This window comes from Acomys russatus, chromosome 15, assembly GCF_903995435.1.
Source record: "Acomys russatus chromosome 15, mAcoRus1.1, whole genome shotgun sequence".
Taxonomy (NCBI): Eukaryota; Metazoa; Chordata; class Mammalia; order Rodentia; family Muridae; genus Acomys; species Acomys russatus.
In genome coordinates, this window is record NC_067151.1 from 55,234,314 (window position 1) to 55,258,994 (window position 24,681).

The following is a 24,681-nucleotide window of genomic DNA, read 5'->3' on the forward strand; positions in this document are numbered from 1 at the left end:
TTCTCAAGGATTTGGGGGAGGGAGAAAACTGACTCAACTTATCATGGCAAAATTAATTGAGACAAGCAATTAATTAAAGCATGCTTTTAAAAATTGTGTACACAGTATTATAATATTGATAAATATGCCATGCAACAGATCTGGTATGAAAGGAGATTTATGGTAGGGAAGAGGTAAGAGGATAAAAAGGGAGGATGCCCATGACAGAGACAAAGAGAGATGGGGGGGGGAGGAGAAGGAGGGAGAGAGGGAGGGAGAGAGAGTCAGACAGCAGACAGACAGACAGGGTGAGAGAAACCAGAGTGCACCTGGTATAGGTGGTGACATAGGACATTTGAGGGCCCTAAAGGCTCTGAGGGCAGGCCAGTTGAACTGCCTGCACACCAACATAACAAATGGGCTACTTCTCCCTAAGGTGGAGTTGGGAGAAGTCAACACTAGATGTGAGAAAGACAAGGCTTTTATAGTTCAGGGTTAAGGGGTTTCCAAATGTGGGATTTTCTGGGCAAAATAGGCAGCGTTATAGAAGCAGGACAAACAAGTTAACTCTAACAACCATTTCAAACAAAGACTTGGTTGCAATGTGGGCATAACAAGGTAGTCATAGGTCTTCATGTAACCTTTTGAAACAAAGAAGGTTGCAAGGCTATTATAAACAGAGTTTTGAAACAAAGACATGGTTGCTATTCTTAGAACTATAGGAAGTGCTCCCCTTTTCTGAGGAGAAAGGGGGTGAGGTGGCAGGGAAAGGAGGGAGAAGGGAGAAGAGAGGGGGAGAAAAGCGGAGAGGAGGAAGAGGAGAAGGAGAGGGGAGGATCTGGGGGACAGGAGGGAGGAGGCTGAAATAAGGATGTAAAGTGAATAAATAGTTTTTTTTAAAAAGGAAAGAATAAAAGAAATTTTTAGCTAAGGTTACAAGAGGGGCATAGCCCAGTCTTTGAGAAACAAAGGTTTAATCACACAAACAGGAATGAATCTAGTTTGACTTTATCATAAAATGGCTCTTAAGGCTAAGATGGAGGCAGGCTGGTTTTTTGCTTCCCTCTTTCCTTTTGGGAGCTGCTCCTTTAAAAAATAAAAAGATCTAATGCTTCTTCTTTTTTTTTTTTTTTTTTTTTTTCATGCATGGAGTGGGCTGCAAAGGTGACTTGGGTGTTCAAATCACATGTTTCTCTCTCACAGGGCCCAGGTTCAGTTCCCAGCACCTACCCAGCAGCTAACAACTGCCTATAACTCCATTTAAAGAGAAGCCAATATCCTCCTCTGGCCTTCCTGGACACTAGATATGTATGGCACACAGACATACATGTAATAATTCACACTTATACACATAAATATTAAAAATAGATAAATTTGAAAAAAGAAAAAAAAAAAGAAAAGTTCTATTTGTAAAGAAAATCTATCATAGTCATTAAAATTATTTAAACAGAAATCACTTAAAATTTTAGTATTAACTGGGCAGTGGTGCATACCTTTGATCCCAGCACTCAGAAGGCAGCGGCAGTCGGGTCTCTGTGAGTTCACAGACAGACTGGTCTACAAAGCTAGTTCCAGGACAGCCAGAGCTACACAAAGAAACCCTGTCTCAAAAAGCCATCAAGAAAATTGTATGTATTTACCTCATCATCTTCTCCAAAAGAAATATTGTCATTAAAGATAAAAAAGAAAGAAGATACACTTATGTAAACATTTCACATATTTCTGTGCTTTAAAACTCATGTTTAAAACAGAAGCCACCCAGATAATACTAAACTTAGCAACTGCTCTGTGTCTAGTGAAACAATGCAACCAGTTACTCAAAGAAGAGTCTTTTCATTTTAACAGGTTTTTTTTTTTCCTTCCAAAGTTTTTTTTTTCTGTTTTAGGTAAAAGTTCACTTTTATTTTAATTGCAGGTTGTAGAAATTGAGCTTAGATGTTTCTTTTTAAATTCAAAAGTTGAAATAAAGTGTCCACTGCATTTTTCTACAAACTATAAATAATTTAGGGAAATATTAAGGTTTTTCAGCTGTTCAGGAAAATTCTAGTATGTCCCAAAATAGCCCCTTGTATAAACATTTGAGAATTTGAAATTGGATCTGCTGTGAGTGCCAGGTTGCTGCTGGTGGGCTATGTTTTATAAGGCCAAATCAGAGTCAACCAGAACTGGAGACAATCCCCCTGCAGGCAGCATGGTCTGCTGGAGAAGGACCAGGAGTGTATATGAAGGGAGCAGGTGACTGAAAGTGCCCCAAACCCAACTGAGAGAACCTGCTCTCTAGCCAAGAATAAAAGAATATTTAAAATTTCATACGAGGTTCTTATGGATATTGAAACAGCTCATAAATACAAATCTTAACTGGTTTCTGAAATAACATTTTTTTTTCCTGTGTGTTTTTCAAGTCAACCCAGCAGCCTTTGCTGCTGATTTTGTCTATAAAATTGCTAGGGCCGTAAAGTACAGGTAGGGTAGCGACGCAGCATCACTGGAAATGAGCAGATAGTCCTGCTTTGGCCTCCTTTGGGTACCACAGGCGAGAAGGACGTCATCTCCCAAAGGACTCATGGCACAAGCGCACAACCGCATACATACTAACAGAAAAAAAAAAAAAAAAAAGAGTACATGGGAAAGTAATACAGAGCCTGTTGGGCTTGTCCTTGTGGTATAGCAAACACGTTATCAGGTAGTGATTGAAAGGCCAATTTATTGTTTTCTTTGATGGTCCACTATGCTGTCTGAGTGTGGAAGCTCTTGTAGTGGAGTCATCAGCAACTAGACAGCATGATTGTCAGCAACAAACCCTTGAAGCAGCCAGCTACAAGGCCAGGTCTCTGCAAAGGAATTCCCTGCAAGGGTGTATGGCAGGCTTTTGTTCTGACCATGTCTACACAGCCCATGTGGCTTGAACACTTCACATCAAGTGTCTGGATCCATAAGCTAACATCTTACGGTGATTTTTTTTCCCTGTGATACCCAAGAACAACACATGCAGATTTCTTATGTTATGGCCCAGGATGCTTCACAGTGCCATCTTTGCCATATCCTGTTGTTCAGATGATTGCCAAAGCCAACCCCCTGTTCAAAGTAAGGACAATTGCATCTCCCTGATGGAGGCCAGGCAGAGGAGGGACAGAAATCACCTTCTCTTCAGAAAAGGGGAACCCCACCTCACTTGCATACTAATCCACTCTGGCACATCAAGTCACATCAGGACTAAGTGCATCCTCTTCCACTGAGGCCAGGCAAGGCAGCCCAGCTAAAGGAAAGCGATCCAAAGGCAGGCAGGCCATAGAGTTCATGTCAGAGACAGCCCCCAGCTCCACTCGCTAGGGGGCCCACATGAAGACCAAGCTGCCCATCAGCTTCATATGTATCAGGGGCCTCCGTCCAGTCTATGCATACTCTTTCGTTGGTGCTGCAGTAATGCAGTTTTTGATATTCAGAAACATTTAAAGACTATTTCATGTTGTGTGTTTGTGTGTGTGTGTGTGTGTGTGTGTGTGTGTGTGTGTGCATGTAGCTCAGTTATTTGTGTGTGTGTATGTGTATGTTAGAAAACCATTCCTGATGCATTCAGAGAGAGACACAGATGAGATCCCCCAAGTCCTCTTTGGAGTGATGGACAAGATAGACCTGCTTAGTCAACGCCTGATCTGATAGTCTCCTGAGCTCTGACTTCAGTAACAATGCCATTGTCCTCTGAGGTGTTTACGTGGCAAGATCAAAGTTGACATTTAAAAATATGTGAGTATATTAATGTACAGATACAGCAGTGTACATTACATTGTACATTAATGTACAGGAATATATTTAAACTTATAGACACAGTAATGCAAATCTAAATAATAAACATAAAGTTACCTTGTCTTCCTAGAAAAAAAATGTGCAATGTGTCTTCTTTTGTATGTCGCTTTCAACCTCACTTCTACCAACTGAAAATCTCAGGAAATTAAAAAACACAGATACACTGAAATATCTATAAGGCTGACCGACCAACTAGAGCCTTTTAATTGTAGAGTTGGAATGCTGCAAGTCTGGGGCCAAATTACCTTGAGTTATCTTTATTCCTTGCATGGTCTTGTTTTGCCTATTCCAACCTAACATCTTTGTGACCATCAGGTGAAACCTCTGAAGTGCATTCTATGCTGAGCACTAATTTCCACCGAGCCAAGAGTCAAGCACGTCATCAGATAACATCTAAAGCCTGCAGTATAGTTTCCATCAGTATGCTTTAACTCATGCCTTGATTTATAATTTTCTTTTATTCTATGACTATAACATTAGCATACACTTGGCCATGATGGGACATATAATTATATCTGGCAACCTGAATCTGTGTTCCGAAGTCACGGTCACCTCCTTTTTGGCTCAGAATAAACTCTCTTCATTCCTTTAAGACAGGAGCTACATTTTTCCTAAAAAATCTCTAAAAGTTGCACAGCTTCCCTTCAAGTGGACAGTCCTTGTTGAAATCATTACTGCCCGGGCTGCTGCATCTGTTTATTTGGTGGGTTCTTCCTTGGAGGGAACGTGCTTTTGTTTTTAAGCTGTTGATTGATCCCTCTCTGAAGGCAGCATCCAATGAGCTGCTCTGCAGGGTCTCTGGCTTCTTGCGGTTTACATTCCAGTGGAAGAAACAGGAAGTGATGAGGCAGTGCCAGGGCTGAGGCTTTGAAAGCCTGAGAAAAGCCAGCGATCCCATGGGAAGTAGTGCAGAGTGTAGACAGAAGAGTGGAGTCTTCCTGGAAGAAGCAATGGGACCTGGAAGATGGACTGACTTTTCTGTGTGACTAGGAGCCATATCTGAGTTCCAGACAAGGGGGGGGGCATGCATAAACCTCACAGGAAAGAGGGAGCATGGTAAATAAAAGATTTTATGGAGATCGAGTTTAACTGTATGTACTAAGAGAGGCTGGAGATGAAGACGATGGTGGGATGAGGAGTTTCCATGGTCTTGAACCTGATATACATGATTCTTCCAGAGAAAAATATAGGGTCACTCAAGGGCTCAAAGAAGAAAAGGATATGATGAGAGTATTTGCATTTTAGACAAATCATCAGAGTTAAAGAGACTGGAGACATCAGGAAGGCTATCTGATCTCTAAATACCAGAGGACCCTTCCTGGAAAGTGTCAGAGAAACCTCAAAAAGTCTTGAGTTCTCTAAATTTAGCACTTAGGATGGGATCAAATATTTGGTTATTTATTATAATTAAAGAGTGAAAAAGAAAGAAAAACCTTTGAACTCTCTCTTTGTGATGAAGCCCATTTCATCTCTTTCTTTAGCGAGTGATGGAAGCACACTGTAAAGAATGGTTTATTAATATGTGCCAGAAGAAAAATGTTATATGTAAGCTAGGATCTTACACCAGTGTGTGAAAACCCAGCACATTACTTTACAATGACAGACACAGAAAAACATGTAGAGTTTTCTTTTGTTAGCCTAACCATGGCAAAGCCACCTATTCCTAAGTATTATATTAACATAGTAAATTTGTCATGATAATAAATAATCTCAAAACTAGAAAGACTAAAGTTCATCTGTTCAAAACTAGAAAATAATGAAGATTTTATAGTATCCAAAAGATGTAGTTTCATTTGCCACAGTCTTACTCAAAGGGGCACAAAATAAAGTCATATTTAATTTAAAGATGTGAGTACATTTTTAAATATTAAATTATAATCGAGCCATTTTCTATTACATCACCTGTGAAATTGGGTGACCCCACTTCTTATTTCCAATGTGCAAGTTCATATGCGGTGCTGTGTTCTGGTGAAAAGCCATGATTTGGGGGAGCATGTGGGTTCTACAGGTGAACCTACCATGTCTGTTTTGCTACATGGGCATATTCATAACTTAAATAGTAGCCCCCTACCAATAGACTAGCTCTGTCTTCAGCATTGTTCAGAGAATCTTCTTTTAGTAGCCAGTAGTAGTTAATGTGGAGATTTGTGGCTATTTGGGGTACTAAGAATAGTTGACTTTTGAGTCTCATTGCTCAATCCTAGATATTAGAATCACATGACCACTTCCACTGCTCGGTTACATCACAAGAGAGGAGACAAAATGAATGTAAGGATAGTGAGGGTGGCCATGAAACTTGTTTTCTAAGCATGCCATGTACAATGCACTCAATGATTCCACGGAGCTATGGTTACCTTTTCTAGACTGAGCCTGTCAGTGTTCAGTCATGGATGATGAAGAGGACCATAGAGCCCTGGCTTTCCCAGCAGAGTTATGAACTACTGGTAGTTGAGGTTGCTAAGGGAGACGGATGTAGCTACTAGCTTATACCCATGCCCACACAGGCAGTCTTGGTTCAACCTAGTGCGTCCTAAAACAAAGCAAAACAGAGAACTACGATATGAGACGAAGAGTTACTAGGAGATGTAAGGTACAGATAGAGATGAAGGGGACATAGAAGGGTTGGGTGGTGAGACCAGGGTGTACTAAATAATGCACAAAATTATCAAATAATAATTAAGCTTTTATACTTTTTTGCATGTTGAGGGGCCTCCCTAGCCACCTGGATGCGGTAGCTTGGGAGCACTGAGAAACACCAGCACAGTGAGACGTGGCCCTTTATTACTCAGCCATGATACATTTAGCACATGGTTAGATATAGAAATTAGTAAATATAACTTAAATCTGTGAGCTCTTGTGTAGATATAGTCATTGAGAATGACCTTAAAATGGAGAACTATTGGAAGGAGGTTGAAACCTCACTGGTGGAGCCAAGGAGATGCCTCAGCAGTTGTGTGCACTTGCTGCTCTATCAGAAGACCAGAGTTCAGATCCCAGCAAACACATGACAGTTCACAAATTCCTCTTATTCAAGCTCCAGATGCCCCCATCTGGCCTCTGCCAGTACTTGTGCACGCACGCACACGCACACACACACACTTTCTTTTTAAACTTCTCTGATAAGGTGAGACTGGTCAACAAAAATACTTGTTAAAATGGACTTTGTGTTCAGAAATGTAAAATCCCTCCAACACTTTGAAGTATCAGATTGAAATAACCATTTGGAAGAATCAATTTAAACACCACCATTTTAGTAGCTATTTCATTTGGAAGGGGCGGCTTTCTTTGGACAGCAGGATTTTAGTAAGTCCACAGCTGGAGACTGTAAACCAGCGTTCATCTTGATTTAATGCTGCTTTAAGTTTATGAAAAAAAATGTCCCTGTGTAAACAACAGACATTTTGATTAAACACCAAAGTTCTTATTTTGGCTGTTAAATCAATAATGCAGCTGGCCTCGTAGTAGTTTACATTCTCTCAAAACTGGGCTTTGGTTCAGCTGGGACTGGGTTGACATCATTTTCCAGCAGGTCTAGCCACTCTCAGCAGTCAGGTTGGAAACACTCTTTACAAACCAGCCCCATGATGCTGAGCATCCACACATTCATCCAGAGGGTCTCACCAACGCCAGAGCTCAAAATAGCACAGGCAGTCCAGAAATAGCATCTCAGCAAACGGGGAGTTTACTAGTACAGACTTCTATGGCAATTGCTCAGTGTGTGAGATAAAGACCTTAGGTGACGGTGTGTGTGTGTGTGTGTGTGTGTGTGTGTGTGTGTGTGTTTCACCTGAAACCAACTTTGAATTTCCTCATATCTCTTTCTTCCTGTGGCAGATCAACTAATGTATAATTCTAAGGCAAAAGATTAGTTTTCCTAAGTAGGATACCTGAAGCCCCTGCTGCCTTCTCCTAATAAGGATCCCAGGCAGAACTTACTCAATACTGAGACACTGACAATGAGATCTTAGATTTGGGAGTATGTTACAAAAAAAATAAACTAAAATAACCTGTAACATATATTGAAAAACAGAAGATCACACTATTAGTATTTGCAATTATTTCTTAAAGGCAATTGAACAGATTATAAAAGACCCTGTGGACATTAGAAGACTACTAATTGAAGGTTTGCATATTCAGAGTTAACCACTATAGATTCTGAAAGTGTATGATAGAAAATGCTGAGATATATGTAGGATCATCCAATAATTAGATTTTATGTGAGAATGGTCACCAGGGTTCCTCTCCAGCAGCAAGACACTCTTGTCCAGCTGGCTAAATAGAACTACTTGAGAGCTCAGATTTAATGACAGACACCGAGAGCCTTCACTCTCAGGAACTCAAGCTTCTCACCTGCAAAAACTCCCTGACATTAGATCCCAGAACACGCAAGATGGTGTCATAGCCAGACTCTTGACAAAAGACGAAGAACATCTTCCCAAACATCTGCAGGATTTCACCAGCATTGAGGTCTGTTTTGTAGGTTAAATAGGAAAGAACAATAGGCAGAAGATGGTCAGTGAGAGGAATAACACAAGTGTATATGAAAATGATTTAAAAATATTCATTTTTATAGTGTGACCAGCATATTACAATCAAACCTGAGGGGACTATTTGCTAACAGGTTAAAGGTATAATTTCCACTATTAACAAGTTAACCATTTTTCTCAACTTATACAGTAAAATGGTCAAGTTTAATAGTTTATTATATATATATATATATATATATATATATATATATATATTTAGTGTAGTGTGCTTTTCAAAAAAAAAGATTATTCAAGTCAAAGACACAAGGGCAGCAAAATGGCTCTACCAAGCTTAGTAACCAGAGTTTGATGCCCAAGTCCCACATGGTGGAAGGAAAGAACTGATTCCCACAAGTTAGCCTCTGACCTCCACTCACATGCTGCGGTACATAAACATCTGTATAACACACACACACATGCGCGCGCACGTGCACACACACAAACACAGTAAAGAAATTTCATAAGATACTCTGTTGCAAAATAAGTTTTCTTTATATGAGAGTGAACATTTAACTACTTCTTGCATACAGCGTCAATCTTGATATCCTTTTTCCTTAACAACTAATGGTTAATATTTCATAAACCTTAAGTATATACTTCTTACGTGTGAATTTTGGCTCATATCTACTCAACACACAAGTGTAATAACTTATTCAACCAATCTTATCGAAAATACACACCTTTTATTTTGGATAATATAAACAGTTCACGGGAAACCACTTAGACACAAATTCTAGTAAGAAGCAGATCTCATGTGTCTTCAGTGAAAATTCCTTAACAGTGCGAGGAGGCTGACAAATGGAGTCTTTGGCAGAGTGCCTTCTCGCAAGTATGATAACCCGCATTTGGACACTCAGCGCTCATATCATAGCCAGATATAGTGGTAAATTCTGAGACTCCGACATTGGTGGGTAGGAGACAGGTGGCGGCTCACTGGAGCTTGTTTGCCAACTACTCATCTAGCCAAGTCGTGAGTTCCAGGTTTAGGGAGAGACCCTATCTCAAAAAGTAAGGTGGAGCAACTGACCAAAATACAAAGCTGTGGAGCCAAATCCAAACTTACACATCTAAAACATGAGCATTTCAGAAGAGGGACCAGAAAGACTGTAAGAGCCAGAGGAATAGGGAGTTTTCTGTGGGATTGTGTCTGAAACTACACCCATGAAGTCTCACCATCATGGCTGCCTAAACAGAGGAAGAGTAGAAGAAGGATGACACCAACAGACATGCTAATGTGGATGGGGGCGGAGCTTATGAGGGTTCAACCCTAAACAAACAACTACAGGCAACTAAGAAAAGCTGAGAGCAGAAGAAATGGTATGTATTATAAAACAGTAATGAACAAAAGAAAAGAGGCCACCGATTGAAAAAGAGTGGGTGGGGTATACGTGGGAGGGCTTAAAGGGAGGGAAAGTAATAGGGAAATTACTCAATTTTAATCTGAAAAACTTTTTAAAATATATTTTTTAAAAGTAGGAATGATTGACAAAAGCACCTGACCGTCTGGCATCTAAACACACACACACACACACACTGTACATGCACATACACACAATCACATATGCCTTACACACAAAAGATGAAGTAAAAATATATTAATAGAGTTTGAACATATTTAAATGACTTTTATAATATAAAATAATCCCTCAGAGTTGCCTTACTTTATCACTAAATTCAAAATATGTATTATTGCTTCTTTAGCTCTACTCTTGATCTGAACAGATATTTCAGCTTTATACATTTGAAAAAATCAGCATTTTAAAAGTTCATACCATATTTTCTTTCATAATTGCTGTTTCTGTTTCTTTTTGTTGACCGTCTACCAGTTTTGTTTCTAATTCATAAATCCTGCCAAGTAGAGCTAAGATCCCACGTTCTTCTGTGCACATTTCAGTCCAGGTGTACATGAGGCCCTTGGAACATTAATACTCAGAATAACCTCACTCCATGAGACCTGCTTGAATTACATCAATGAATTTCATTTATCAATGAACCTCCTCTCTCTTTCTGCCAGTATTTCACACAGCTTATTATTATAACACACATTTAAGAATAATGTTTTCTGTACACCACATTCGAATGTTTACTCTACGGTGTAGCTGGACCTGAAATTTTTACGACTGTATTTGTAGTTTTTGTTGTTGTTGTTGTTTTTGGTTTTTTGTTTGTTTTTGTTTTTGTCCATATGGGGCTTTGCACAGGGAAGGAGCTTCCATTTTCTGTTTGCTACACAACTCATACCAGAAGAGCAGGCTTCAGCATAGCCCCAGCCTAGTATAACACAAGTATGTTGCCCCACAACAGGTCTTCAATGAATAACCTGCATAATTGTACCCTGTGCTCTCGGAGCACACATTCCTTTAGGCACCTATGTGTAGCCAATCCAGAGAAGGAAAGATGCATTGAACTTACTGAGGACTTTGCTTGCAGCAGCCACCAAGTCATATGTTTTGGAATCATCATATATTATTCTGACAAGAAATTGACCTTCTTCATCCAGCTGTGCCTCTTTCCTGAAGGAAAATGGAAGAGTGATGGAGAGAAAAGTTAAAATAAGAGTATCTGTCAAGATTATGACTGTGTGAATAATGGATCTATTTTTGAAACAGGATTTGTGGAGGCAAAATTGCTTACGTTGACACTGTGTACCTAAAAATGGAGTGATTTAGGAGGAATTGCCGCATGCTTCTCCCCAAATTAAAATGATCCATTCAACTATATTTTAGGACTCCCGTGTATAATGCAATGCAACAAACTTATGTTTGGATTGAGAAATAGTAAATATTTATTGATTTTCTACAGGTTTGGAGTGCTGTACTAGGAACTAATGGGAGATACAGACTAGAACCTTCTTTTCTTGGAACAAAGGCACTCTAGTAGGAGAGGCATGCTCAGGTGAAAATGCACTGATGAAGAGAGGGGGCAGGGCATGTGAGCACTGATTTCAATCTAGGTAACTGCTCAGGTAAATAAAACAGCCTGCTGAAACCAGGCTGAGGGAGGAGAACGCCTCGGGGATGACAAGGAGGTTTCTGGCCTGAGCACTATCATTAGTAGCTGACTGGAAAAGGCTGTCTGAGGTGGACTCGGGGAAGATCAAGAGTTATGTTTTAAACACATGCTTGCAGATTCTGAGTGGACTTGTCATATACCTTTCACATACAGAACACAGTAGCTCAAACCACACATGGTTGGCGCAAGGAAATGTTACTTATCACTTCTTAACAGTCTTTAGGATTCTATAAATACATTTATTTTGATAGGATTTGGATTGCTTCTCTCAGCAGTGGAGGAAGCCATCCTTCAAAGCCTGCTGGGTGGAGACAGACAAGTTCTCAGACAGCTGTCTCCATGTGAAATTCGCACACAGTGTGGGGAGCCGTCTCTGACTCAACCCACCTCACTGTACCAAGACGCTGCAGTGGCACGTACAAGCCTCGCCACAGGTGGTCTTCTCTCAGAAGCTGTTCAGTCACAGTGGCAGCTCTCTGTTTGTTTGTTCAAAGGAAATTTTCCCAGTGGTGCTGAGTCTGCTGCCCGACCCAGCGTGGAAACATTCGTAAAGACAACCTATCTTCTTCAGAGCACATAACTCACGACTTGCCTGTAATTATAATTATACGTAGCTAGGATGTTGTCCATCTAGTAGTCAAAAGGTCCTGAATCCCAGTCCCAGCACAAAGAAAACATGGCTTCAGGGCTCATAATTTATTACCTGGGCAAAGGGAAGCAAATCCCATATATAGCATAAGCTTTTCTAAAATGGGAGGCAGAAGGCGCTCCCCTGGCCTGACTGTGACGACACAAACTCATGCAGCTTTATGTTCTGGCCCATTAAAGCAGTACGTATTAATTAATATAGAACTTCATATATTTGCAATCTCAATTATTGAGACATATGCAAAGTACGACCTTATTCTACGTCCCAAACATACATATCAAGTAAGAGGAACCTAGTTCTCCAAAGAGCTTACATCTTCTTAATAGTAAACATTGGCACAACATAGAAAGATGCTGGACATAAAATGTACAGATGTATATCCTTTGGTAATTCAGTGATTAAAGTTATGAGTTCTTATTGCTGGTTATAAGAATCCATAAAGCACAGGAAAGAAAAAAAGCTAAAAGTAAAATAACAAGTTTCCCTTAGCCTGAAATAACTACTGTCAATAGTATATCAAGTTTTCACACTTGAAGACATAATGATTTTAAATGCAGCCAGTTTCAATGTCATAGTTGATGGCTATCTTTTCAGTTCAGCAAATACTCTTGGATAACATGACTGCACACATTTCCATTGCGTAAATACACTGAAATCTTGGCAGTGAGGTAGAATGCTTTTATTTTCTTCCACAAGTATACACAATAATATTATGATGAATATATGTGTAGCTAATTGTATTTTTATATAGAAACAGAATACATTCCTAGGAATGGAATTAACTGATTTGAAGGACATGACTATGTCAATTTTGTTATTTTTCCCATCAGTCTTTTATTAGGAACTAACACTAATGCCCACATGGGAATTTAGAAACATCTAACCGAAAATACACTAATAAAATATGCATATGTATTAATCAAGTCTACAGTAAAATGTATGCTAATTCACCATAGTCACCATGTTTTGTTCCTCCAAATGAATTAAATCAAGTCATCTAATTTTTATAATAAGCTTAGTTTCTATCCATGGTAACCCTTAAATGAGTGAGAAGAGTCCACACTCCCTAGGCATAGACTGGAGAAGCAGGGTTTTTGTTCTTTTTTTTCACCCAGAGAAATCAGCTGGCTAGGTCAACCACCAACCAGTCCAACATCCTCTGTTTATTGAAACAAGCTCCTTTATCTCCTAAGCATTCCTTCCTAAATTGACCCTCGGTCAGGGTCCCTGAAGGGGGCTAAAGGCAAAGTAAGCGAAGTGCAGAGCAGGAAGTGTCTCCTTGTAGAAATGTCATGCTGAATTCCACTAAATTATTAAGACACTTAGAACTCCTTATTTGCATGCTGCTCAGACGCCTTGGGGAACATCCAGTTGCTTGTTTTCTTTTTTATTCCCTGCCCCACAAGTTTTTCCACATATACCCAATGCCTTCTAGGCTCCTTTTCAAAGCATTTTGGTATTTCAATAAAGAAAACTAAAAAACTATACCAGCCCTTGCTGACTTATGGTATTGTAATTGGTAGAAGGAAGTTACATGTAAAAAAAAAAAAAAGTTCAATTCCATACTGTGTTACAGGAAGATATGCTTCAGGATAAGAGGAGAAGCTAGGCAGAACAAGAATGAGAAAGACACAAGAAGCAGTGAGATTCCACACTCATTGGTCATTGGAGTGTCATTGGGGTCTGCAGACCTAAAGTAGTGCCATTGCTGTCCGCCATCGTTCCCCCAGCCTACTGGAACCAGTTCCCTCATCCCTGCAGCTTATCCATCATCTCCTCCCACATTCAAGAGAAACACTAACTAGAGAATCACAGACACACACCCCCTCCCCCCGCTGCCAGTTGTGGCTGGTTAACAAATTAACCCGAGGAGGAGCAGGCATGAGCAATGAGGGATGGGGGCACAGGTGGTACAGCCTACAGAAGCTACCAGAAATGCCCTGTCAGTGCTCAGCACCACTCCTACCACCCAGAAAATTTCATATTGGATCAGGCTTCATACTTCCTAATGCCTTAGCCTCCATGCGGTACAATGAGGTGATTAACTCTCACCCCAATACTCTCCATAACAGACCCCCTCCAATACCCTCAGTCTGTGTTCTTCACAGAAGATCCCCCCGCAGCACCTTCAGTCATTTCTCTACTTGACAGACCCACCATATTACTGGGTAGAAACTTCAATGGCTCTCATGATTTCAATTCTGCCAAACATTCTATATATAGATGGGGATACTTTTTTTCCTTCAGTTGCAACCTGACGGGAAACTGTGGAAGGTGACCAGCAAATGAAAGAGAAGATAGGAAGTAAGCTAGTAGATGAATTACCTAAGCAACATATGTAATTCAAGACATTTAGAGTTCTCCATCTCTTACATTGTTGCCCCATAACACTAACGCATTTGCTTTTAAACCAAGTGCACATCTATATCTACTACATGTGCCACTTCTAATAATTCAACATGTATTTTTGTATATATATGTGTGTGTGTGTGTGTGTGTGTGTGTGTGTGTGTAGCATTTCTGTGGAGCTTGGATTACCCAAATCTAGGTACTCTCACCAACTTTTCTAAACTCACTGTTTCAAATTCTTCTTGAGCATCAACTTTGTGCAACTTCGGCATTCCACGCGGCATCCCACGCGGCATCCCACGCGGCATCCCACGCGGCGGATGCTATGTCTTCTCTACATTCTTGGTTTACAGGTACAGGGAACTACAGGCTTCCCTGGGATGCATCATTTGAAAATCTCTCTAGCATTAGATATTTTAGACATACACTTATTTATTTATTTATCTATTTATTTATTTAATATCTCTAGGGTTCCTCCCTCCCCAAGTTATGAATGGAAGTCCTTTTTTGCATCCTGTGCAAAATGAGGAACTACAGTACTCATGTGTTCTGACTCAGAAGTAACTCATTTCCGGGGTCCATCTCATGTCTTCTGTACAGCACAGCATATGTCCTCTCCATAGCATAAGTTCTCTCCTGCGGTCGCTGAGAGACTTAGCACAATCAGCCTTTGTCTTACACACTTCACACCCCCTTCATTGGATGACTTAAAACAGCGGAAGAAGGGGAGGAAGAGGGAGTGTCTAGGGGAAGGCGTGAGAGGAGGGGCAAGGCAGAGAGGAGGAAGAGGAAATTTGCAGGGGAGAGGCAAGAAGTGCAATAACCCACTCAGAAGTCCCTATTCAGCATAACAGAAAGCAGGTGTGTGCTTTGCTGATTTGCTGGTGAAAAACTATGAATTCTAATAGTATGTGACTTAAACAGTGGCTAGAATCTCACGTGGGGACAAAATGATATAGAATCATATTCTGTGTTCACTGCCACAGTAATGCATTATGGGTAGGTGACATGTTTGCCTGAGAGCAATTCATTTCCTGATCATTCTCACTGATTGATAGTTGTTGGAATGTAAACCCATCTTTCATATCTACTAATTACCTCCTAATGCAGGTAGTGGATCATTTTATCAGAATGGTGTTTTGTGGGTTGATTGAAAAATCACCTGCTGAATACTCATGTGTACATTTTAAAACAAGGGAATGAATTAATCAAATTTACTTCCTCATACATTTCTATACTCTGCATTAAAAAACAAGCTACTCAGCATAACTGCCCAAAACCATGGTTCATATTCATATTAAGAATATTTGATATGACTAAAGAAAAAACAATTAGATCTATAATGTATCCAAAATGGCCAAGCACCATTTCTCACAACTCTGTTCAAGGAGCTATCCCTTGATTTCATTTGTGAACACGCAAAAAGGCTGACTTCCAACCTACCCTGAACTGCTGCTACTGTGCACACGCCCAGCAAGTGGACTCCAGGGGCAGTCTGTGCCTGTAGGTAAAGAGGCTTCCCCTGGAGGTAAAAAAAAAAAGGGGGGGGGGAGATGCTCTGAAGTGGGGCAGCCTGAGGTCTGCGGAAGTGACATCCCAAAACAAAGGTCAGTTTCCACCTCTGTCAGACAGGAATTTCCACCCAATACCCCCAAGCATTATTGGTGCACTCCGATTTGGTTTTTATAATAAATCCTAGGAATGCCAAGGATACAGGGACGGAAGCATATTAGATCCCTGAGCTGCATCTAATCATTATGAAAATCAAAATGTTTCCTTAGAAGTCACAGATAAAAACAGTAGGCAAGACTGAAATTGCATGTGGATTTTTTTGTAAATGCCTGGGGAAAATAGTTACTATATTTTCATTATCTAAGTTCAACGTTTTAATACACCTCTGAACCCTCAAGGTGATACTCCAGTGTGAAGAATTTTCCCAGAGGAGAGTCAGGCCTTTTAAAATTCAGAGTCAGCTTCCATTTTGGGGCTCCTCTGAAGGTTGGTTCCTGTAAGTTATCTTGTCATTTGTCCATGCTCTGCCGAGTGACAAATGGGTTCCAGCTTTAATCAAAATAATGTCTTCACTCTTTGTATGTTTTGTGGTTGTTGTTTTTAATATCACTCTGACTATCCTGACATGGGAGACCCATCACAGCAATGGCTGCAGCTCTGAAAGCCACTCACAAATATCTTTAAAAAGAAAAAGAGCTTTCTACATCCTTACTGAACAGAGGAATCCACTTTACTACCAACCCAGCCTGCGGAGCACCTGCTGTCACAGTGTCTCTCAAAAAGCAAGCAATCTGCTGAAAATTTAGGAGGATTTGACTTTCTTTAACACATGCGAAGGTTGGTAAATAAAAACACCATCAAAACATTGTAATCAGAGTCACCTGTACGTATGCTGGACCATCCCAGGGAAGCCAAAACAAACGCAGAAGACAGTAACACATATATAGACTGTTGGAGTCCTTGCTAAATCATCCCTTGCTGGAAAGGAAAGTCCAGGTTCTCCTCAGGGAAAAGCACCTCCCCCTTGCCCCCTGCTCCGTGGGACAATCAGCAGTCTGTGTCCCAATCTATACCCCATGAATAGCTATGTGATCGAGGGAATGTCCCTGGTTCTCTTACTTGTAAAGTGACAATAAGAAATGAACGGGGTGGATATAGCAATTTAGTTATGATTGGGAAGTGTTAGGGCATGGTAAAACCATAGGCGGCTGTCCAATATAAATGAGATATTGCATTGAGAATGGAATGGCATGTTGTAAATTCCCCTCTAAAACCTAACTGAAGCCTCATATATATTTCTCCGCAATCTATGCCGATGGCTTTACCCAGAATCCTGCAAATTAAGGACCTAGATATACCCTGAATCACACACGCGTGCACGCACACATGCGCGCACACACACTCACACACATGTATGTGCGTGTATGTATGTATATAAGTGTGTGTATGTTTATTTATATATATTTGATAAATTGCTATTCACATGCTCTACTTTTTGCAATTAAATATGTAAAAACAATTCACGCATATATCTAGTTATCATATTCATGGAGAAAGAGGGGGAAATAGAGACAGTTGTAGGAAGGGAAGGAATGGAGGCGGGGCGGGGGAACATCCCTAAGTTTTCTCCTAAGAATAGTAAGGAGGCTAGACACTAGTGAGGTGGGTCAGATATTCAATGAATAATTCAAAGGATAATTGCCAACTCACTCATGTACTAAGAAGAGAAAACACACTGCTGGACACATGAGATGGTTCCTTCAATAGCATTTACTGTGGTTATATCAAAGCTGAGAGGTAGACATCTATAGAACAAGGAGGGGACGTGGAAAGCAAGGAGCCCTGGGTGGGGGCATGTGGTCCATAATCTAAATCTTAGCATGATGAAGTAACTGAGATCATTCCACAGGATTGGATGCTGAGAGACAAGACAGCTCTTCCTTAGACCTTACCATCTTTGACATTGCTTATTAAAGGGAAAATGTCTTATAGATAAAAATAATAATGACACCATTTACATACTATTTCTTCGCTAATGCACCAAGAGGCAAAACAGCGAATGCGGAAGCTGCAAGACTCCAAGTCTGCACCATCGCCGGGGAACTGGACTGGAGAGATTCCTCTTTATCATGCTCATTTCCTTAAGTGTGCTTTCCTCTAGACATCTGCACAGCATCAACCCCTAACCAGCATTTTCCAACATGTTACAAGGAAACATTTGCCAGGTCCCTGATTCTGGAGGAAAAAAAAAAAAAAAAAAGAGAGAGAACACAAAGGACATCGCTCTTGCAAACAGCAGCCATGTTTAGTTAATGTTTGCCATCACCCAGTCTTGACATAGTAAGAGTGAAAGTTTCTGGTTTCTCTTATAGTCCTCATTGTGATATGCCGAAACATATACACCAAGCTAGTATGATCCAAGTATATATTTAATGCACAAATAGAGAAGAAAGTAATGCCAGGAAGACTCCCCAAGACCAGCCTGGGGGTTGCTGCAGATCATAAAAACAAACCAATCAAAAATGCTATGGCTCAGCCGTTAAAGGCTAGGCTGTCACAACAACAACATGCTATGGCCTTCCTTATCATACAAGTGCCATATTATTCCCAAAGTGGTCCAGGGTGTTGAAGGCCAGTTCAGACAACTCAGCAGCAACTGTATGAGGGGATTCACAGATAGGCATTTAGTTTTCTGGTAGCAAACAAACAAGCATATCATGTCTTCTTTGGGCCTTCAGGTTAACTGGAAGAATGGGTCTTATCCCTAATGTAGAACTAACTTATTTTTTTAGTCTTTATTGGAATTTAGAAATTTTGTTTAATTATTTTGTAAGGTTGTTTCTGAGTAAGAAAAATGAATATGTTATATTTATATCACATAAGTCTTCTTTGGCAAGGACTTCTGGAAGCATGCAGCCTGGTAGCAGGGGAACAGCCCAGAAATAAGTTGTGACTTTTCATCTTCCTATACACAATCTTCCTGACAGATAGTCATTTCATTTCTTCAAAGTGCAACTTCATGGTGAGGGGGAAAAAAAAAAGAAAAGCCAACAATGACAAACACACTGAGCTGGACAGTCATTTCCTGTTTCAATAGATGTTACAGCACTCAGCTGAAAGCACATAGAGGAAACAGCTCTAGAAAGCTAAAATGGCTTTATAATATGAAGTGCCATTTATATTTAAGAAACACATAGGCTGTTTCCTACTTGAACCCTGGCATAGAAAGTATGGCAGTGAAAATCCCGTTAAAGCACGATGGATCACAAGGATGGGCTATTTTGTTTGCTGTCATTTGTTTTGGTAAAACCAACACTAAGAGCACACGTAAAATTTCAAAACAGCCAAAGAGATGAAAGGCAGGGGCGTAGCTTGAAGAGTTCCATTGTGGATGGCATAGTGAAATAATCATCCTCAATCATACTGTCTTCAGGATGTGGAGGACAAGCACAAGAAAGACACGGGAAATATGGCAAGAGGGTTGCTTTAGAGTAGGGCAAGGGAAGCTGATAGGGACAGAGAGGAAAGAAGAAAGGCCAGAAGACAGTTCAGAAGAAATTAGAGCAGCCAGTACAAAGAAAATGAGAGATGACCTGAGGACTCACAACAAAGAGATAGGAAACACTTGGGTTGGGACACAATGGGCTGCAGTTCTTGGTATGTTATTTGGGTATGACGTGCTAGGCAGGCTCTCTAGCATTCAGTCACACCCCCTAGACCCAGGCTACTGTTAGTCAAAAGGAGCTTCACGTCTTTCATGTGCACTGAAGAAGAAAGATATTGAAAAACTCAGGTACCAGAGCTAAACGGGAAACAAGAAATACCATTGCTTTAGCAACTATTGTCAGACAATACCGAATGTGCTGCAACAGACCCAACACTTAATAAATTTTTGTTCATACTACTGAAATTTAGAAAGTTTAGGCAATTTGGGAAGTCATGTAACTATTCTGGTTTTTTTTTAAATGCTCATTTGGGTCCTAATATTCATTCATGATTAGCCAAGGACACTATATTTACGAGCCCCAATCTGGAAGATCAGTCCATGCTATCCAACAGTCAAGCCATTCCCTTATTTGAATGACAGGAGTTTTATTAAAAAACAAGTAAGTCTAAAAATATCCTGATATCTCTAGACTTTTTCAAGGCAAGAATGACATCATTTGCTTTTCTATCCTCGGTGCCTGAAGTGCTAAACTATGTTCATCAGAGATAAGCTTAACAATAAACGAAAGAGAAGAACGGCTAACGAATGAAGTATGTAGCAACTTGAGCAAAGCCAGATAAAACACATGAAAGGTGACCAACGGCAACTTGACAACAGTATCTGTTAGCTAACAAAGAAATTACATTATTACAAAACTTACAGGTACCACCTGACATTTAGATCTAATTGCTTATCTCTAATTTACTGGAAAAACCAGATGCAAGGGAATTAATACTCTGGCCTGCTCACCTATAGGCAAATAAGTACAGTTTTCTGAAAGGTGATTGTGTGTGTGTGTGTGTGTGTGTGTGTGTGTGTGTGTGTGTGCACGTGCGTGAGTGCATGCATGTTGGAGCCTACCACTGAGCTACACCTTCAGTTGTTCCCTTGTTTGCAATAGACTTTTTAAATCAACTTAGAATTTCCAGCCTTTTGAATCCATATTCACTTCAGGGTAGGCACAGAATCTTGGAGCTCACTGACACAATGCAATTGTCCCGTTAACCAGGGCTGACATCAGGAGAAACAGAGACAGACATATCAAGCATTTTGATGATATTTTAATATGCATAAAGTCCGAGTGCATTTTATAAATGAATGAGGGCTATATTTTCTCATCACTTCAGAATCATGGCTTCTTAAGAGGATCATGTGAAAATTCAAATTTTACAAAGTAAAATTGGAAGCAGATCCCTGCTCCCTTTTGTTATTGTGTAGACTGGAAGCAAGTGAGGACACTGCATCCAGATGTTCCCAGGTGCAGGGGCTAACAGTGAAGTTTACATGCTTACACTGTTACATTTGAGTCATTATACAGATACGCCCATGATGACCCCTGGCTAGATTTAGGCACAGATATTAAACCTCTTCTGTCTGTCTCATTGAGAGCACTTTTCTAGGTCTTGATCTGGGGTAATTTCTCTTTTTCCTGAAAAGAGAAGGGAAAGTGCTTGTGAAATGGTGATACCTTTGATAGGAGTGTACGTGGGCACCGAGTTTACAAGGAGGCATGTTTTGCTATAAGCCATCTAGAATCTTCTTTCTGGAATCTGTTACTTGGAGTTATATTTGTCATTAAGTGTTTGGCTTCCTTTCTCATAAAGGATGAATGCCCACTTCCTACAAAACTGAGAAAAAAAAAACCAGTATAAAACATTTTACAAATATTTACTTACACAGTTTTTCACAGATCAAAAAGGAAGAGAGAAAAGGTTGTTTTTTATTGGGGCAAAGAATAGAAAAAAGTTTCTCATATATTCATTTTTACATAAAAAGTTAAAATTGAAAGCATCTTGGACCAATAGCTGTGAAGAGTATGCCACAATGGGCTGGGCGGGGGGGGGAGAGGAGACAGCTTCATGGCAGGTGCCTTTGGCAGTTACATTTTCCTCACCCTCTGAACATCTGCTGAGGCAGTTCAGCATTCAGCAACCTCTTGGGAGACTAGGCAGGGTAGCAGGGCAGATTTGGTCCCTGGGTACAGAGTGCCAAGCCAGATTCCCCAGCACACATACAAAACTGTACCCATGACACCACTAAAGGATGCCTTCCTAAATAGAGAAAACAAGCTGCTGGGTGGCCAACACTGGTTCTATTATAAGGGCACTGTTCTTCTGGTTATTTCAGAGAAAAACAACTCATACGACTTGGTTCATATTTACCAAAATGTTTTGAGTGAGTGGAAGTATCATCACTTGACCACCTTAAGAACGTTGGTCAATGGTACTTCAAGATGTGCACATGTGTCTGTAGTCCAGGCACATGAGAGGCAGGCGCAGGAAGGCTGTCTTGAGAGCAAATGCAGCATCATCTACATGGTAACTTCCAAATTTCCACTCATCCAAAGCTCTATAGCAAGAACTTGTATGGTATGTGTGTGTGTGTGTGTGTGTGTGTGTGTGTGTGTGTGTGTGTGTGTGTGTGTACAAATTATTACTTTCAACTACCATTTGGATGTTAGGTTCCCATCAGTAGAATGTATGTATTTTTAGATTATAATCACCATAAACAAATATCTTGATAATTTAATTTTAAATAGAAACGTATTGCTACATTACTCTATGAGCTATGAAGTAAAAATTTGAATCTCTATAATTACTAGTTCCAACATTGATAATGCTAATATATGTATTCTAAGTTTGATTAACTTTGTATCAGGATTACTAACTCATCATAGTCTAGTATTGTACTCTTGAAACTCTAAATGTACCCATTGTTACAGTTTATCTAACGTGAACCTTGGGAATTTCACTTTTAAAGAAGAAACATTAATGTATGTGGGGTGCGCCTGTTACCTCCGTACACTCACAAAGTGGCTCACGCTTGGCTACACTGTAAGAGCTTAGTCTTGTGTGTGCCTTTTCTATAACCGTCTCCACGGAAAATCAAAATTACAAAGGAAAGAAAAGCGTCAAAAGAAAATTGCAATCTCAAAGCAGCCCTACTTCTTAGAGTTTGGTTTGATAGAATCGTAAGTGGCACATCTGGACCTCTTTTTTTATAGGATGCAGCTGGGCCCTATGGAGAGTATAAATGTGGATAACATAATGGCTTATGGAACATGAATTAAAGCTGAAACATAAGAGAGCTGGAGGAAGATGTTGGATTCTAGTGTTTAAATTATAGACCTGGTCATTTCTATGGAAACAGATAATTATAGAAAATCACCATCCTGTTACTGCATAATAAGGCTCGTTGAAATTGATTGTCAATAAAAAATATGCTGTAAAAATAGCAAGGGCTCGTGTGACATCAGTGAGGACAGGAACTCGACAAATAATAAAAATGCGTCCCTTTTGCCTTCCTTCATCCTCACCGCTATCACTACCCAGTTAGAATGTGGTAGGTAAGATTTCACTATAATTGGTAACAACACAAGAGTTAAAGTTTCAAGGAGAGAGGGAGAGAGAGAGAGAGAGAGAGAGAGAGAGAGAGAGAGAGAGAGAGAGAGAGAGAGAAGAGAGAGAGAGAGGGGGGGGGGGGGGGGGGGGAGAGAGAGAGAAGAAAGAATTCCAATAGATTGTAATGCTCTTCTGGGCATGGTGACGCATTCCTTTAATGCCAGCACTCTGAGAGCAGGAAGAGTGGTAATTCCAGGACAGCCTACGCTGCATATAGGGAGATCCTGCCCCTGAAATCTGAAGGCCAGCCATGCAACTCAGTGGCACCCTGTTGTGTTTGCCTGTCATGGACAAGACTGACTTCAGTGCCCAATAAACCTGCCCTCACGCCCCCCCCCAATACCCCAAACCCACAAAAAGCTGAAGAGATGACCTGGGCCTTAAAAATCTCGGACAGATGTATTGTCTGGTCTCATCTGAACACCAGGCTCAAAGCTCTACAGACACTAGAATGCCCTGCCAGGGCTGCGAGGAAAAAAACACAGCAAAACAAGGATCATTTGGGGGAAGAAAAAGGGGCAAAGCCCTTTTATAAAATACGCGCTTCTCGTGGCTTACTGGAGAAATAATCTCTGAGAGTACTATAGCACGTCCAAATGATTTAAACATATTATGTGTATGAGGTGTGTGACTCTCAAAGGAGCGCAACTGTTCATTTCTTGCCTCTGGTCCCAAGACCTTGTAGAGGCCCAGGAAGTCCCCAGGTTCATCTGCATGGGAGCTCACCAAAGCTCTGAACCTGGCCTGAGAGCCACAGGGCTCTAGCTGTGTGTTCCCACGCTCAGGCTGGGTGAGGAGGCTACAATGACCCCAAGGGGCTTGCTCACGCTGCCACGCCCCGGCCTATCCTCCTCTCCTAGTCCCGGCCCCAGAGCGTGGGAGCGGAGACCAGAGGATGCGCACCACGACCCTGCTGGGAGCAGCTAGGGAAGCGGGCGCGGGCGCAGCGCCAAGCGCGGCCCTGGGAGCAGGGCTGTTCACTTACTTGATGTCTTCCCACACCTCGGGACCATAATTGCGGATTACCAGGAGCTCCAGGGCATGGTTCACGAAACCGTACTGCAGGGCAGAGAAAGACTGCGGTCAGGTACCCATGCCTTGCGAACTGATAGCCCACCCGGCTCCTCTGGCCTGTCACTTGTCTTCTGGCTACGCTTTCAGGGTACCCTATCCTAAAAGAGGGTGGGTGGGTTGCGGAATCATTGGATTCTAGGCGCCACCTCACCCTCCCCCATCTTCTTACCCCTGCTCACCTGTCACCGTGGTGCAACAGGGACAGTACGGGGACCTGAGCCCAGAATCTCCCATCCCGCGGAACCGAGAATTGCCCGAAGTCGCAGGCTGATTGTTGAACAGTGGGGACCCACTGGGACCCAGAACTCAGAGCGCCCCAGCAGATCATTCGTTCCCACCTCCCACCTCCTGGCCCTCGGTTCTGTGAGCCCTGGGCTTGCTCCTGCAGAGCAGCCGGATCTCTAGGTAGTCAAGGTCCACAGACCCCGGTGTGAGGTTCTGCTGACCATCCTGGCAGCACTCACCATGGTATCCGCGCCCGGGCCCGGGAGGCAGCCTCCACGCAAAGGTACCGCGGAAGGGACCCAGACAGCGACTAAAGCGGCAGCGCACCCAGACCAGCACAGAGCTGGAGCTAGTGCATCAGCCTAGAGCAGCCTTGATTGCCACCTCTTCCCGGCCAATGGCGAGTGGAGCCGCAGGAGGCCGGGCGCTGTTTCTTCCCATATC

The 24,681-nt window shown here is 41.3% G+C and overlaps 1 protein-coding gene across 1 annotated transcript in view; it reads right to left on the bottom strand.

The window, feature by feature from the left end:
* Gucy1b1 (guanylate cyclase 1 soluble subunit beta 1) overlaps positions 1–24,074 on the bottom strand; it is a 40,710-nt gene extending 16,636 nt beyond the window's left edge. Inside the window, exons 1-3 of the mRNA XM_051157343.1 lie at positions 23,924–24,074; positions 10,722–10,822; positions 8,134–8,252 (exon numbers count right to left, since the gene is read on the bottom strand). Of these exons, the coding sequence (XP_051013300.1) occupies positions 8,134–8,226 (93 nt within the window). The 5' untranslated portion in view covers positions 8,227–8,252; positions 10,722–10,822; positions 23,924–24,074. The remainder of the gene's footprint in view (positions 1–8,133; positions 8,253–10,721; positions 10,823–23,923) is intronic.
* Between the last annotated feature and the right edge of the window lie 607 nt (positions 24,075–24,681).